The sequence below is a fragment of the Diabrotica undecimpunctata genome, chromosome 4 (genome assembly GCF_040954645.1).
Source record: "Diabrotica undecimpunctata isolate CICGRU chromosome 4, icDiaUnde3, whole genome shotgun sequence".
Lineage (NCBI taxonomy): Eukaryota > Metazoa > Arthropoda > Insecta > Coleoptera > Chrysomelidae > Diabrotica > Diabrotica undecimpunctata.
Window position 1 is genome coordinate 97982656 of NC_092806.1, and position 18734 is coordinate 98001389.

The 18734-nt window shown below is 31.6% G+C and overlaps 1 protein-coding gene across 1 annotated transcript in view; it reads left to right on the forward strand.

The window, feature by feature from the left end:
• RhoGAP102A (Rho GTPase activating protein at 102A) overlaps nt 1–16546 on the forward strand; it is a 147016-nt gene extending 130470 nt beyond the window's left edge. The window contains exons 9-10 of the mRNA XM_072529968.1: nt 1366–1551; nt 15195–16546. Coding sequence (XP_072386069.1) covers nt 1366–1551; nt 15195–16386 — 1378 coding nt within the window. The 3' untranslated portion in view covers nt 16387–16546. The remainder of the gene's footprint in view (nt 1–1365; nt 1552–15194) is intronic.
• Nucleotides 16547–18734: the final 2188 nt, after the last annotated feature.

Sequence of the window (18734 nt, forward strand, 5' to 3'; positions counted from 1 at the left end):
AATTTCGTCATTCTCGGCAATTCTTTCACAAGGACTTTATTAACTTAAAAAGATTGAAATCGCACATCAGTTATAACAAAATATGAAATATTTTTAGTAATCTATACAACTGTCCTTTTAAACTTGACATGTTTTGAAAATTATTTACTAGGATGGTTTCACCTCATACAAATATTTTTTTTTAGGTTTTGATATCTTGCATTTAACTTAAACTTATTTTTTTAAATATTTCATTTAAATTTTTAAGCAAAAGGAACAATTGGTTTGATTTTAATGGGCAGTAATTTTCGTGGTATTTGAAAAAAGCAAAAAGTCGAATATTCTTGGTGCTTAGGTAACTTAACTTTAAAGAGAAAGCAACGCACAAGTAAAAGTCGAACTGGATGCTATCTGTAACAGGTGTGCACTATAATTAGTAGCAGCGTAAAATTTATAAAAGGAGGATTAGTTTATATGATGATGAACTTACAAGTATCCCACAAACTATCAGTATCTCAGAAATCATCAACAATGTTTATTATATTATCATGGCTGATCTAATAATAAAAATCTTAGATATAATGCCCTAAATATGTCATTTGAGCATATACGTAACATTACACACAAATATTTCAATAAAAAATAGCTATCTGCGCGATATATGATATTGATAAAATGCAATATGAATAATTTTTTTATCGATACGTGACCGTTGACTAAACCGGATCCATTTCTATACGACAGAGATTTGCTAGTTAAAAGAGACATAACCACGATACAGCAATAACGATTATGTCTAATGCAGCTCCATTGTGCTGAATATGCCCTGGTTGCAGCAAAAAAATATCTTCCGTCGACGCGGCACCCCTTTACAAGATCGCTATTGCAGGTAAAATTATTTAACTTGGGATACAAATTAATCAACCACCCACCGGGCTAGTGATGATTAGTAAGATTTCATGTTACTATTTCTTGTCCCCAACTTAAATGAGTATTTCGTATTTTGTAACGGACGATGATGTAATAGTCGAAATTTCATACTGGTGTGAAAGACTCGAGGTAATTTATTTGCTAGATGGATAAAAAAGCTGGAAAAGCGTCATGTAAAATAAACTATATTAAAAAATAAATATAAAAATACAAAAATCGTCAATACACAACGCAATACAATGTGTCAAGTGAAAAATTTACTTTTTGTTAGGACAAAATAAATTAATTAGGGACATAAGACATATCCGAAAGGCGAAATAGATCTGAAATCTATCTAAATTTAGAAATAAAAAAGCTGCTTTAAATCGTATGTCCCTAAAAAAGATGCCTTATAATAATCTTAGACTTTTTATAATGCAAACTTTATTTGAATCTAAACTACTTTTTACTGGTTAGATCTGTGGAAGAATTAGACAGCGAAAGCAATTCTGCGCCATGGACTCCCGTAACACTGGCCCATGATCCGCCACTTGACAGTATCTTTGATAGCAAATTGGCAGAACAGAAGAAAACATATTCAAGAGAGGAGTTCCTGCATGAAGCCGCAGCTACTGGTGGACCCAACGTTGGAATGAGAATTAGGTAAGTTAAAAAAATACTACGTTTGTGTAAGGAACATAAAAACATCACCATAAGATTCAGATAAGTTAATGTTCTTTGCACTACGACAAATCTATAAGTGATAACGAGAAAAAAATATACGAGGAAGGTACTATACCGATTCAACTGTAATTCAGCACAATAGAAATTAAATTAAATATAATTTTAGACAATGTGTATTGATTTTGCAAATCATTTTAATAATAATTTAATAAGAAATAGGAAAAATCATTTTTTGCTAGAAAAATTTTATAAGCGTGTATAAATACACAAGTTTTTTTTAAGTGAAACCGAATTTTAAATTCACGTACAAGTTGCCCAATTTCACGTTAGCCATGATATGCGCAAATCAAGAAGAGAGAGCATAGAAACAAAGGCAGACAAGATTGTCTCGTATTTGACGAGTGACGAGTCACTGTATTATCAGTGTTTACGTATAGCCGGTGCAGTAATTTTATGCTTTGTGAAATAAATGAGTGAAATACTTAATTATTGGTAACACAACACGTTCGGTTTATATGTGAAATTATAAGGTAATACAATAATAATAAGAATAAAATCGTAATTACCTGAAATATATTCTTAAATGACCCTCAGGTTCAAAACGACAAATACCAATATGTATGTCAAAACCAAAAACCATCCAACGTCTTATCTGTGGCTGCCAGGCATTTGATGCAACTAAATATAAGAAACGGCATGACAAATCCTTCATTCAGAGATAGCTAACAAACTGGAACTTCCCCAAACCAACCACCTCCCATATTATCAACACGTCCCTGAGAGTATGTTTGAGAATGTCAACTAAAAGCTGTACTGAGACCGCACTGTGCTCACATTCATAAATTAATTAGACAAACCACTAATTGATGTAGCGATACCTAACAACAGTAATATATATATATATATATATATATATATATATATATATATATATATATATATATATATATATATATAAGTTCAAATTATTGGGTATAGTGGTCTATAATAAAAATCTTTCTTTTTTCTAAATTACTCAATATTTCGCTATTTATTTAAAAGCTTCCTCAGGAGTTTTAAATAAATAGCGAAATATTGAGTAATTTAGAAAAAAGAAAGATTTTTATTATAGACCACTATACCCAATAATTTGAACTTATTTATAAATTATTTTTTGGTCGAAATAATCACTTCTAATCACTTCTTTAATCCATGAGGGTCAAGGTCTACCTCTTTTTCTTCTTCCTGGGGCCTTCCATCTGTGAAGTTTTTGGGGCCAACGTTCGTCAGGCATTCTCAATAAGTGTCCAAAACATTTTAAACCTCTTTTTTCTATTCTATCAATGACCGTTTCTGTAGCATTCATGTTATTTCTTATAGATTCGTTGGTCTTCCTTTCCTGCCTTGATGTTCTAGCACTTCTCAAATAATCCATTTTAACTGCCAACAATCAATCTTCTCTTTAGGTCTGCATTAAATGTCCAAACTTTAGAGCCATAACAAAAAACTGATTCAACCATGGTTTGCCCTATTCTTTTTTTGTTTCTTTTGGAAATGTTGCGATAACACCATAAGGAGTTCAGACATATTACAATTTTACGTCCCTGATTAATTCGGTGTTTAATTTCGGTTTCTCCTAAACCGTTCTTATCAATGAGTGCACTTAAATATTTAAATTTTTCCAGTTGTTTGATTTCCACATCCTTGTCTATCAACACTTCAAACCTTGCATCTGAATTGATAACTAAATATTCTGTTTTCTTCATGCTCACTTGTAACCCCCATTTTACATATTCTCTATATAGATGCTTTATCATAAATTCTAGATCATAAGAATCTTGTATTTTTCCATTAATAATCTTTCCAAACAATCTCTCGAAAGTAGGCAGGACACTTAATCCTCTTTGGCAGTTAGGGTCTTTTCAATTACCCTTTTTAAAGATGGACACTTGATGAGAGGTTTTTCATTCAGATGATACTTTAATTTGTTGAGCAGCATTGATTCATTAGAAAAGTTATTCGTTCTATTGGGAGTGGACCTCCTGCTTTAAGTAACTCTATAGCTATATTCGAGTATATAAACGAGCGATCTCTAGGTCCTGGAGATCGCTCGTTTTTCATTTTAATTAACGCAGTACGGACCTCGTGGTTAATAGTATTAATGTTACTATTTGTTTATCTCTCTGTCAATAACCACCAATTAAATTGTCAACTTGGACACATTCCTTGCTAGATATTTTATTTGTTAGCCATTTCTTATATATTTGGTTTTTGTTTCTTGTATCATTTCTATTACGTTTTCTGTCATCCATGGTGGTTCGTGGTGTTTTTTTGTCGTTGTTCTCTGTTAATAATACTTCATAATCAATCTTTTTTATTATCGTTTTGAGGTTATTGTATTCTTGTTCTACATCCATATTTCTTTCCATTTCATTTAGTTCTTTTTCTAATTTAGATTGAAAATGATGTTTAATACTTGGTTGGAATAAAAGGTTCAATTTAAATCTCTGCGTTTTATACTGTGTAGCATTGCATTTCTGACTTTCGGTGTTCTGTTTGAAGTATTGTTTAAAGGAGCACAAAAGATTAGCTAAAAGAAAGTAGTGATCTATCCCACAGTTAGATCCTATTTTTATTCTGCAGTCTTGGCACTGAAATTTTGATTTCTATCTCATTATTATATAGTCTATGATCGAGTTCTGTTGGAGTGAAGGTCGTTCCCAAGTGTTTTTATAAATATCTTTATGTTGGAATTGGGTATTCATTATTTTTAAACCAAAAAGTTGACAAAACTCAACTAAGCTGTCCCCTGAACCATTTTTAATTATTTCCCCGTGCAGTCTCACCACGTCATCGCCTATTTGAGAACCTACTCTGGCATTTAGGTCTTCGAACATTATTATTCTTGATGCCTTTATATTTTATCACAAATGTTTGATAACTCTTTATAAAAGAAATCTTTAACTTGTTGATTTGAATCGTCTGTTGGCGTATAGACTCCAACAACTATTGTTTCGATGCCGTACAATGTGACAGTAACTGTCAGAATTCTTTCAGGGATGTACACATAATCTTTTATATATCGCCTCTTTGCTTCAATAACGTGACAAGTGCAAAAACTCAATTTTTTTTTTATTTGATAATTAAAACCGCCGTGTCAAACTTTATTTTCTCCGAAAACGCGGTATCTATTCAGTGAGTAATGGCAAATATATAAGGAAAAGAGACAACGGAAAGGTGCTACTTTGCGATGTCACGCTATCTCTTTCTTCAAAGTGCTTTGTTTCAACAACGAGACAAGACAGTTGTCACTCCGCGCGCGAAGAGGAAGGTGCACTAGTTTTTCGACAAGAACGTGATATCACCACAATATTACATTGTGATTGCAAAGGTATGTATTCATTCAATATTATTTTTTTATTCTATAGTGTGATATGTCTATTTTAAAACAGTGTTGTTGAAAAATGTCCTTGGAGTGTGAATTGGTATATATCTTCGTGTCACACTATTGCTGAAAATATATAAACTTTGCTTTGTGTTATCTACGGATACCACGTTGTATATGATAAAAGTTTTCCCAGTACAAAAAACAAGATCAAGATACATACTGATGTTTCGTTCTTCCAGAAAAAAACAATATTTTTATGAGGATTATTTTTAAATATTACATTGTTCATACTAAAATAAATAACTAGTATGTACTTATTTTTTCAGATGGAATCGCGATCTAAGAGGATCCTTGAACTTGTAATGGCAACCGAGAAATCGAACAATTCCGTTCTAATGAGTAGTACAGGTATGTAAGTTTTAGTTATCTACGAATTATTTAGGCACCCATTAGACGATAGGTTTTGCTGTCATTTATCGCCGATTCTGGCTACGATTGACCGAAAACTTGTGTAAAATTTAAATATCTGTGTCAGGTACGGTATGCCTAACAGGTTCGCGTATATGACTTTTATTACTATTATCTTCTGATTTATTCTTATCTTCTATTATATAATATTATTAAATTTGACGTACCGTTTTTTAGATAATGACACAACATTAAACATACAGAATGGAACTTCAAACATAGAGGACTCAATGTTAACAGAAGAAAAAGTTGATTTAACAGTTCCGAATCGTACTCGTTGTAATTCGACTAGCAGTAGCTCGTCTAGTGACTCGTCAACCAGCTCATCAAGTAGTAGTTCTTTCAGTGAAGGTAATTTTATGTATTCAATTAATGTTCATTTTAATGTAATCAAAAGCATTTAATTTTTTTTACCTAATTCTAGTAATATTCTATTTAATGTAATCAAAAGCATGTCATGTTTTTATCTAATTCTGATAATATTCTAATCATAATTTTCTTTACAGATACCGACGACTCCGTAAAAGACCCAGACTATGAAGATGTAGAACTAAGACATTGTAATCGAAGAAATGCTTCATGTTCTGATGAACAAAATTTACCATTCAGCACAGTAAATCAAGACGATATTTTATGTGAAAGTGTGAATCTGCTACCTAGGGAAGACTATGAAATGATACCTAATAACCTTACACCAATACAAAGTGACCCATCTGATAAAGAAAATATAAGTGCCTCTCAACAGAAGTTAACAAATACAAATTGTAGTCCAAATAAAGTAGAAAAAAAAGACGGAGACAAGAAGATAATTGGCAAAAAAATGTAGTAAAGAAACTGAGAAATAGTGGAAAATCTTATCAAACACTAAAGGCAAAGAAAAACATTCCAGAACGAACATTGAAACCATCTTGCAGAGAAAAATGTGCTTTTAAATGTCGGTTAAATATCACAGAGGAGCGACGTTTGCAATTATTTAAAGAATACTGGGATTTAGGAAACATCGAAAAACAGTGGTCATTTATCGCAAACAGTGTTGAAGCAGTCATCCCAAAATATAGACACGTTAAAATAGATGCCGATGGGAATATTGCACCTTCTCGTGGCAATAACAACGCTTTCTTTTTAACTGTTGCTGGTGTAAAGACTAAAGTGTGTAAACTATTTTTTAAAAATACTCTAGCAATTAATAACCGTCCTATTGAAACGGCCTTAAAGAAGAAAAATAGAGAGAGCAACATTTCAGCAATGAAAGATAATCGAGGACGTCATGAAAATAGATATAAGGTAGATGAAAGCGTTAAAAATGGCGTTAAAACATTTATAGAATCAATACCAAAAATTGAATCTCATTACATAAGAGCTAACTCAAAAAGATATTACATTGATGGCAGCAAAGCGATTACCGACCTACACAGAGACTATGTTACAAAGTGTAAATCACTAAATGTACCTTTTGCCACATATTTGATGTTCTACCGTATATTTACTCAAGACTTCAACATATCATTTTTTGTTCCTAAAAAAGACTTGTGTGATGTGTGTGAAGGTTATAAAAATAGCACCGAGGAAGAGAAACAACAAATAAAAGAGAAATACGAAACACATCAAAGTGAAAAAGTTCTCTCACGTATAGAGAAAGAAAATGATAAAAAAGACAATAAAATTCTGGTCGCAGTGTATGACTTGCAAGCAGTATTCCAGTGCCCCAAAGGGGAAATCTCGGTCTTCTACTATAAATCGAAATTGAATATTTTTAATTTAACCATATACAACATTCAGAATAACTGTGTTGAAAGCTATGTTTGGGATGAGTCAAACGCCCATAGAGGTGTGAATGAAATCGGTACATGTGTTTACAAGTACCTTAAGAAAGTTTCAGAAACATCCAACAATTTGGACGTTGTGTTTTACTCGGATAATTGTGCAGGCCAGCAAAAAAATAAATTTATGATCTGTATGTATCTATACGCAGTAAAAACAATTGAAAATCTTAACTCAGTAACGCATAAATATTTGATAAAAGGGCACACCCAAAACGAGGGAGATTCTGCTCATTCTCAAATTGAGAGAGAAATTAAACGCCAATTAAGATCCGGCCCTATGTATACACCTGACGCATTCATTGGTGCCGTAAAGGCTGCAAGGAAGAAAAGCGAGCCCTTCCATGTTAATGAAATGTGTTTCGCCGATTTTTTTGACTTGAAGAGTTTATGCAATCAAATGAACTTTTCTTTGCTGAAAGATGAAAATAATGAGACAGTAAAACTAGCAGGTTTAAAGGTGATTCAACTTAAAAAAAGCGAACCCGATGCTATATTTTTTAAAAATTCATACGCTGACAAACAATTTCAGAAGGCTGTAGTTATTAATAAAAAGAAAAAGAGCAACAATTTGGAATTGAGAGATGCATACAGCGCAAAACCAGGTATGCCTGAAAAGAAAAAAGCGGATCTCATGGATTTGGTTAATAAAAACCTAATTCCAAGATATCACAGGCCATTTTATGAATCATTGTAATTTTAAAAGTCACGTGTTATTGCTTGTTTTGACAAAGACAATATTTTCAGTGTTACATTTTCGTAATTTAATAAAATTATTTCGTTTAGAATTTAAACTTTTACACATTATTAAGTACCTTTAAGAAATAATTTTAATTTAAGAATTATTGCACTTTAATTTTGCCTTGTAGTTCTGTTATTGGTTGTTATAGTTACACTTTTTCAATAAAGAACATATTCTCAAATCTAAAATATTTTATTTCGACAACGTTTGTTTATTGTATAACCCAGTAACATAAAAAAAATAATATCATCAACAACGTGATAAGTCAGTTTGTAACATTCGTCTTATTACATTTTTGCAGGAAAAGTGTGACATATTATCACCTTTTTCGTAAATATGCAAATTTTTAGCTAAATTTATTACATCATCAGGCCTATCTAATATTTTCAGAGACGTAATTAGTTAACACTTATAGTTAATATTAGATGGACTATAAAAATGCATTCCTTTCGAGACAATAATTTTTTTTAAGTTAAAAATGACGCTCCTGTAAAATTGTACTTTTTAACTTAACACATTATTGAAGCAAAGAGGCGATATTTTTTTAACGATTTGTTTTATAAGAATTGAGACCCCTGATTTAGCGTGTCCGTGTTTCTCTACTCCTGACCATACATGAATGTAGTCTTCAATGTGTTCATTTCCTTTTGCTTTTCTTTTTGGTTTCAGAGAGCACTATGATTATCATTTTTTGCTTCGTCATTTCAGTTAAAATTTCTATTGTCTTTTGAGTTATGGCTTGAGTGTTCCAAGTACCAATTTTCAAAGTCCTTTTTTTTGCCAGGTCTCGTCTACGTAAGTTTCCATCCATATTCCGAGGCTCGGCTTGGAGGACCAGGATTTTCTGTTGGGGTTTCTTCCCTTAGTCGACATGTTTGTTTTAAGGCACCAGAAACTGGACCTGTCACCCTCTCACCGCTGCTGTATAACGCACATTCATTGTACGCCATATACGCGATATAATATATATATAGATATATATATATATATATATATATATATATATATATATATATATATATATATATATCTATATATATACCTATATATATATATATATATATATATATATATATATATATATATATATATATATATATATATATGTCTTTTCCCTAAAACTATATGTCTCTTCCCTATATAAAAGGATTATCAGAACAAATTGCAAATCTTCTGTCCAAACATAATATTATGGTTGCTCATAAAGGGCACAATCTTTTGAAAAAGAATTTTACAAGATTAAAAACAAAAACCCCTCTATTAAGAAGATCGCATGTTGTATATGAAATTCCCTGCTCGAATTGTGATGGAGTTTATATTGGACAAACCAGTCAGCTACTTAACTTAAGAATACGTTCCCACAAATATGACAAAAAAAACTCAACCGCCCTCACAAAACATGAAAACGAAAAAAAATTGATTTTGAGAAAACCAAGATCCTAAAAAGTGAACCCAACAGGAAAAAGAGAGAGCTTCTAGAGTCTATACAAATAAAAAAAAATAATAATGCAATAAATGATAAAAAAGATGTCAAAAATTTGAACAAAATATATTTTAACTTAATTTAAAAACACATAATAAGACAATCTCAGAACGCCTATGATGTTAAAATAACTGGTTGTTTAAACGATAAACTAACTTCAATAAACAACACATTAGATCTAACATATATTTTACATGTAGTGACTTAGTGGGTATGTCCTATGTTTTTAATATTATTTTAATTGTGACGTCTACTTGTTAGTAACAAATTTTTACATGCTTGGTAAGTCAAAAGTTTAACTTTTAAATCGTATTATGTCTGTCATAAAATGTTTTTTTAGTCAATATTACTTCTTGAAAAAGGCATGGATTTCCTGCCGAAACGTCGAAAAAATATATGAAAATGCCTTAGTACCAAATCAAATTTTTTTTATGAACCTAAGCCCAAGAAAATCCACTAAAAATATATATATATATATATATATATATATATATATATATATATATATATATATATATATATATATATATCTTCGAGGATATGAGAGTACAATTTATTGGCAGAGCCAAATTCTGTTTCCAAAACCCCAACCCTTTCGTTGGGAAACAGGTGGACATTTCTCAGAGTTTTATTGCAATAAAGATAATCTACGTGTTAAATATAACGAAAAGATCGCCAAGTACAGAGATCTAGAAATACAAATAAATAAGGAAACAATGAAGAATTCAAAGAACTCCGACAGTACATTTATCTCGAAAATCTGTTGTGATCTGCTTTATGATGTTTTATTATTAATTAACACTAATTTAATTAATCCAATTATTTAATTAATTAATTCACTAATTTATGCAGAGTCATACAATTCAATTACTATTAAAAATTCTCAGGGTGCCTTTTTAATTTTCTTTTAATAAGTTTACTTTATATATCTCTTCTAATGGGTTCAGTATCTCCTAGTTGCTCATAATCGGGATAAAACAGGAAACGTAACTAACATTAAAACAACATAAATATGCACACAAATTATTATTTATTTTCAATAAGCAATACGATGAATATTAATAAATAACTTTTGTGGGCAATTATCTTTCCCAACAAACTCCTATACTCTAAATTTAATTTTAATTACAAACGATCTATTGATCTGTTTTATAATAATATCTACTAAAAAAAATGACCATATAATAATATAATTTATTCACAAAAAAAATAACTTTTTGAAACTTGGAATCTTAGTTCGTATATTAGAATATATATTAGAATATCTTAAAATTTCCTTTCATTTAAATTATTTGACTGACCTTTATTTTTTTACACCAATGATGTCTCCTCTCGATCAAACCACAGTTCCTTCCTTGATTGATTATGTCCGGCTACCATCAAATCTTTCCCGTTCTCAGCATCGATCCAAACCGCATACCAGCAAACTACTTCTCCGAAAACACAAGCCCAAGCCTCTTTTGACCGGTACTCTTTATTCACAAATTCTCCTTTCTTTCTCAATTATATCTCGTGGACTATGCAGACTCAAAAGAGGTATTAATCTTCTCGATTTTGATCTGCTCTCAGCTTCCACCTTTTTCAATAACAAACGAAAACACTGGTACTCAGATTGACTACACGAAAACACGTCTTCTCTTCTGGTCTGCCGGTAACATAATCATTCTTTCAATCTCTCCCAGACAACCCTCTCAACTCTCTCATTCCCACCATTCCTTTTTTACCAATCATAAAAATTCATCTTTCCCACTTATTTTTGATTTAGAAAATTTCCAACATGATATTTAAAACAAATAAACTACTTTCACTCAAATTACTTTTCAGAAACCATTAACAATTTTGCCTTTTTCAACAGAAATAAGTTTCCAAATTCTTGTTATCTCATATCTAAATCTAATTCTTATTTACTTTCGAAAAATTCCCACCGCAAAATACAATTACAAGTTTATTCCTAAATCTATAATTATACGGGTGCCATTGTCCTTTCACTATTCACTCAGTCTTTCACGAAAAAACTCGTCAGGGTGCCGTCACGGAACAATGTTTTCTATTATTCTAACTATTACAAATAAGTACAGAGTTGTATTTTAACTTATATGCCCGGGGTATATTAAAATAATAAAAAAAACTCTTTAATCTATTTCTGATCGATAAACTGATCCATAACAATAACGCACATTCATTGTACGCCATATACGCGATGGTTACGCGATATAATATATATATATATATATATATATATATATATATATATATATATATATATATATATATATATATATATATATATATATATAATGAACCAGAAGTATTTGCTGACAACGTAAGGAAGTAAACGTTAAATAGTGGGTTTGCAGCAATAAAAATGAAATGTGTACTCTTTTAAATTTTTATTCCAAGCTTTCGGACATTGGTTATGTCCTTCATCAGGGAGAAACTTAACGAGGTTGTATCAACAAAGATCTATTATAATATTGATAAAATTTGTCATGGTCTCTCATCTATTTTAATATATGAAAAAACTATTTTTATGTTTAAAATTTTAAAAAAATTACTGTAAATACAAAAACACTTAATTCTATATATATATATATATATATATATATATATCTTCGAGGATATGAGAGTACAATTTATTGGCAGAGCCAAATTCTGTTTCCAAAACCCCAACCCTTTCGTTGGGAAACAGGTAGACATTTCTCAGAGTTTTATTGCAATAAAGATAATCTACGTGTTAAATATAACGAAAAGATCGCCAAGTACATAGATCTGGAAATACAAATAAATAAGGAAACAATGAAGAATTCAAAGAACTCCGACAGTATATTTATCCCGAAAATCTGCTAGAATACATAAAACAACGAGATTTTGTAAACATATTTACAACAACACGCAGAAATTTGTACTACTCTCGACGTCCAGGTGCAAAATGATAATTTTTGGAGATACTTCAGCATACCATGTCACTTCCCCTTATAGGAAATGTGAGCTGTATTGCTTAAATCTGGATAATACCGTTATGAAACATATTTTTGTTAGCCGTGACATAGTAAATACAATATTTCCAGAAAAGTAAAAATAAATACCAAAATCAAATCGAGGTGAATAAAAAATATTGGGTTCTGGGCCATAAATGCTGTTTCAATTTTCATGGCATGTTGACAACGGGACTCCTAATCTACTGCCGAAAACGAATCAAAGTTTTCTACACCACAAAACTTTTTTACATCAGACAGATTCCACGTAACATTTTTATTTGCCACAAACTTTTTCAGTGATGTTCAAACAAGTTTAATTGGATTTAAGTCGGGATATTACTGTCTCAAAACATAACTTTTATCTTAGAAAATTTTATTCACCTCATAAGTTTTAAATCGAAATTTGTACATTATTATTATATTATATAAGTGAACTTTTACCACCTTATCACTATACCTTTATTTCGCAGACACTGTTTTATATCTTCGTTCAGATTTGCAGTTATTAAACATTTTTCCGATTAAATATTATGGTATGGGGTATTGTCAATATTTAGCTCACTTCTTGGGGGCAAATTTGGAATTAGTTTTGTTTGTACACTCGACAGCATAGTTAATGGCATCATGATAGTCGTCTGATTTTATTTTTGATTTAAGAATAAACTTCGCTTTTGGAACTAAAAACCGTTTTGCCCTCTAGCGTATCCTATTACAAGTCGTTATCTCAACGATACGGGTCTCCGCAATCCTTGATGGCTATCGTTAGACCATAAATTTTTATGTGTCTTCAAAGAATAGATATAAGTTTTATCCATATAAATTATTAAACGGCTTCCTTTGCGGTACTTATTCATTCGTTTTAAAAAGTTAAGTCGAAGATCCCTAATATCGCGACGTTCCTTTAATATATGTCTGTTTTGGTTTTGCGTTTGTTTTTTGGATCTGAATTCTTTTTCCATTTGACGAGCCAAATTTTTCTTATAAGCATTTTATAACTATGTGTTAACACAATTTTTTATTGCATAATCTAATTTTTAGTCATTCGTCTAGTCACTCATAGGTCGTAATTGTCCATTGTTTTTGTAGATACTTTAGTTTCTTGTATTTCATACGAAATGCCGAAAACTGACGTAATTCGATGCTTTTGTTCTGCTTAACGACATTTTCATGCTGTGTACCCATTCTTGTACTGTGGTTATAGAAATAACCACTTTACCATTATTGGCCTCTTCTTTCATAAAATTATTCATTGCGAAAATTTGTATATTCGGCTGCACTTTGGTTGTACACTTTCATACGTTCTAAAACAATCTGAGCGTCTCCCTACCCTAGCCCACAATAACTAGTGCGCATCTTAAGGCCAGAGAGAAAGTGGATTTGGTCAATTTGTACATTACAATGATGAGATAGTTTTGAAAGACCAAAGCTACAAGAACTTCCTGTGAGTAAACAGAAGAATATAGCAAAACCAAATATGTAAAGACAATAGTTAAGTTCTAAAAAATACTAAGCAACAATTTGATTAATAATAACGTCACAACAAACATGACCAGAAATATTAGTAATTAAAAATAAACCAGATTTTTAAATTTTTATAATCGGAAGTTAACTGAGACATATTTTTACACGTATTTTTGTCGCTGATCACGAATCCGTTGTCAAAATAAGTGAATCCATCGTCGTTTGTGAGTTATACACTTTTTGTTAATTTTTCAAAACCACAAGTGAGTCATTACGTTGTGAACATCCATAAACCAAGTCGTAAAAAATTTGGAATTTTTAAAACCCTTCCTCCCCTTCTTTGTAAAAAGTCATTTACAGTCGGCCCTCCCTCATGTCGACGTGGCAATTTTAACTCTTGACCCCCCTTTCAAGTAATTTTTTTTTAGTTCAGCGTTATTTCTGGTTTTTTTTAAATAACTACAACAATAGTTAATTAAGATAAATAATTCACTTAATAAATAATTTAACAACGTCGGATGTGAACGCATGCCCCTTCTTCCTTCCATATACCATTATAATAAGCAAAGTTTCACCCTCTCTCTTCACTACGACGTAATTTATGGATGTTACCTTTTGACTTGGAAGTGAATAGGAATGAGTTCTCAATTTTTCTTTATCTATTACAGTTTTTTAATCCAAGACTGAGAAAGATGCACGAAGAACGGACAGAGAAACAGAGAAATTTTATAGGATCGAAATTTATTTTCGTATTATTATTTCGATACATACATAGATCGATAGATCGCAGAAGTTCGATATAGTTAATTTGTAAATATAATATACAAATCTTTTACTAGCTTATTTAGGACGACTTTTAGAGATAATCGTGTCAACATTTTAAAACTGGGATTTTTCACTCTTATAAATTTGCTGGTATTATCATGTAGCAACATCAATGATAATTGAATATTTAATTTAATTTAGGGTTTATATTAATTGTACCTGATGGTTTCTCTGCTTACCGCATATTCTATATTTCTACAAGTATAAAAGCATCTGGGTGTTTTATTATTATTATACAAATTATAAAAAGATATATGTAAAAAAGCTGGCAATTGTGTAGATATAGATATCAGAGAGTGATAGACCGGAAGAAAAATTAAATAGGTATCTAGTTAGTATAGCAATAAGTCAAACAATGCAACCCTTGGTTTCCTTTTCAGTTAAAATTCTTACAAAATAATACACAATTATAGAATTTATTCATAAATCCTACTGTAATTTTATTAAAAATATAAATATAATTTTTTTTTATTTATAGGCACAAGGATCGCATTCGTGAAAAGAGTTACCGAAGGCGTCGAGAAAAAACAGAAGATGGAAAAGAAGGTAGTCTTACTTCATCTGCTCTAACCATCATCTCTCGACTACGGGGTCAAAAAGATGACGACAGTTTTAACAAAAATAGATCTTCCTCCATAGAATCCACCAGCTCCACTCACACAGATGATATGGCCAGAATGATGAAATCCAGTGATGAACTTTACGAGCGACGAAAGTCATCGCCTTACGTTTTGGATAACAGTGGTGTGATCACTGCCAGTCTAACAATACCTGTTCATACACAAAACCAGTCCTTATCCTACAATGTTGACGACGACATTCCTTTTATAGAAGACGGAGAGAACGGTCGACAACAAATGACGATAGGTCTTATAAGGACGCCATCAGTGCCACCTAGAAGACGAAACCACTCCTTAGATAGTGATTCATCAGTGACTTCTAGCGTTCAACCAATAACAGGATCCATATCAGTAGTACCAGGATACGACTCTGCTATTGGATCAACTACAACCTACTCCAGTCCTATTCAAAACACTCCCACATCAGTTTCAAGTAGCATTGCCGATGCTGGAGTTTACAGTTCAGCCGCGTCATGGACATCTAGTCCCCCCACTTCTCCGGATAGTACCAGAACATCAGTGAATTATATTCCCGATGATTCCCAGGCTTCAAAAGCTGTAATTAAAATCTTAAAGAGTAATATCGTACGAGAAACTGCACCTACCCTTCAAAAAGTATCCTTTTCATCAACACAAGAAATCCAACAAGTAAAAGATGGTAAAGATCCGTCAAAGATATACCAAAGAGAAGTTTCTTTTACTAAACAAAAATATAATAGCCCGTCAACTGATGTACAACGGGAACCAAAATTTACGCCTAGTATAAATAGCATTGGCAATGCAGTCTTAAGGTCTAAAACTGCAGATTTTGAAAGAATTATGAAAGAGACAAAAACGAAAACTGCACAATCCACAACAGTAGAAAGAGAAAAGAAAAAATATACCAAGAGGCGATACACCGATTCGAGACATCAAACAAGGCATATACCAGATGCTGAAACGTTAGAATCGACCTCAGTTCAAAACAAACGTGATGATAAAGCTGGAAACTCTCAAAGTGGACCTGTATATAAAAGAAGAGAACTTATTTCTAGTGTTCCTTCTAAATAGTTTAAGATTAAAAAATAATAAATGTGTTCAAAACTTATGTATATATTGAAAGTGATAAGTGTATTAGCTCTAGTCTTATATAGTGTTTACTGTCCCAGATATTGTTATTTATTTTTTAAGAAATTCTGTCAAAATGTTGAAGATGTAGAAAATTAAATTATTTGTCAACATGCAGTGTTTAATTATTAATAAATAACTTTAATTTTCATTTGAACAAAAAATTGACTAAAGGTAACCCCTTAACTGTCCTGTTTAGTAATCTGACAAGACAAAAATTTGTAAGAAACCAAGTAATCTATTTATTAAATAGTACCCACTATAAAAACAGGACCGTTGGAAGACCTACCCTGGAGTTAATATTTGGTCTGACCACAACCTACAAACCATAGAAGTTATTGCTACAATATCGATAAAATTAAAGCTTAAAAATAATATAAAACTAAATCTAAAGAAACTTATAGAACCGGAGCTGTAAATAGAGATAGAAAATACGCTCGCTAATACTTCTAAGTAAAAGACTCATGAAACACAACTAATGATGGGGCACGTTAAAACATAGATACAAACAATGGGAAATGAAAACTTGTAAATCAGCAATAACAACAACAACAAGGAATGGATGAAACAAGAAATATTAGCACCAATGGATATAACAAGTTAATCGATGTGATAACTAGGAGGGAAGTAGTATGAGGTTTGGATCACTCTCTCATATAAATAAAATTTATACGCTGTGTAAATAGACAATAGAACAACAAACACCCAAAGACCGAAAAATTAAACCGTGACAACCTGAAACATCCAGAAATAGAAATAGAAAAGCGATTGCGATAATAATTTACTTAATAGAGATTTCCTATAACAGAGAGAGGTACCAATAGGAGACGAATAGAATAAGACTAAGAAGTTAACATGGAAAACGGCGTTAATGGTAATAGAAATAATTATAAAGCATCAAAGAAATGAGCTTTGGTTTAATAATAAATGTAAACAAGAAATAAACAAAACTAATTAAAGATACGTGCAGTATACTTAAAGAAAAACATGAAAAAGGGGTAAAAGTTTTAAAGAAGGAAGAGAAAATATATGCAGAAGTAGAAAAAGAAGATACTAAAATAAACCAATAGTAAAAATGAAGCAGATTTCACAGGCAGGGTAACACTAGAGGAGGGTGTTCAAAAAAGTAGTGATACGCAATACAAGGTGCTGCTTCCTGATAATATCTCTAGCCACTCTTACTTAATTCAAATTTTTATATCAAAAGATGTGACTCAATCACACAGGTGAACCCCGTCAAACCTGAGCAGCTTTATCGGAGATTGGGTAACCAATCCACGTGGAAGGTAGGGTCAGCGCCGATGAGGAAGGCAGAAATAGCCCTCTAAAAGATGGTTGGGTGATGGGCCAACTACTTAGTTGGTTGCATACAACAACTTTTGTTTGTTTGTTTTATGCAACAAAATATTTAATTTAAGATAGGGTTGTGGAATATCGAAACCTTGAGTAAACCTGGTGCGTAGAGAAACCTACTAAACAAAATATCTAGATACAAAATCACAATTGCTCCACGGCTAGGTAATAAAATCAAAGACATAAGAACACACACTATTCTACAAAGTAGTAAACCAACTGGCAGTAAAGAGCTGGGAGTAGTGTTTATAGCGGACATAAAAATAAAATGTAATATACTAGACTTTTGGCCGTTAAGAGAATGAATGTGATGATAATTAAATCAAAGTTCTTTAAAATTAAAGTTATCAATATTTACCGTCCTAATGAATCTAAGTAGACAATAAATACAATCATTCACCAAAAATGACATAAAAATAATAATTGGGGATATGAATACTAAGATTGGAAACGAAACCGAATACATGAAAACAATAAGTAAGCGTAGCTTCCATGATACAACTAATGAACATGGAAGCCTACTAATAGACTTCGCAGCAGGGAATGATCGTAAGCTCAACCTTTTCCTCCAAACGAGACATTCATAAGGTTACATGGCTCTCACCGAATGTTTAAACAACCAACCAGACAGATCATATTATGCTACTAGATAGAAGAGCAGCAACAAGCTGCTAATAAATACGAGAGCTACTAGGGGAGCAGTATGCGGTTCAGATCACTTTCAATTACAAATAAAATTTAAATGTCGTTAAAACAGACAGGAAAATAACAAATCCACAATGACCGAAAAATGAAACCTAGACTACCTGAAAAATCCTGAAATAGAAACACGATAATTAAAAAACATCATAGAAAATATGTTTTGGTTTGAAGAATGTAAAGACGCATTTGGTTTGAAGAATGTAAAGACGCATTTGGTTAGATGAAGAATGTAAACG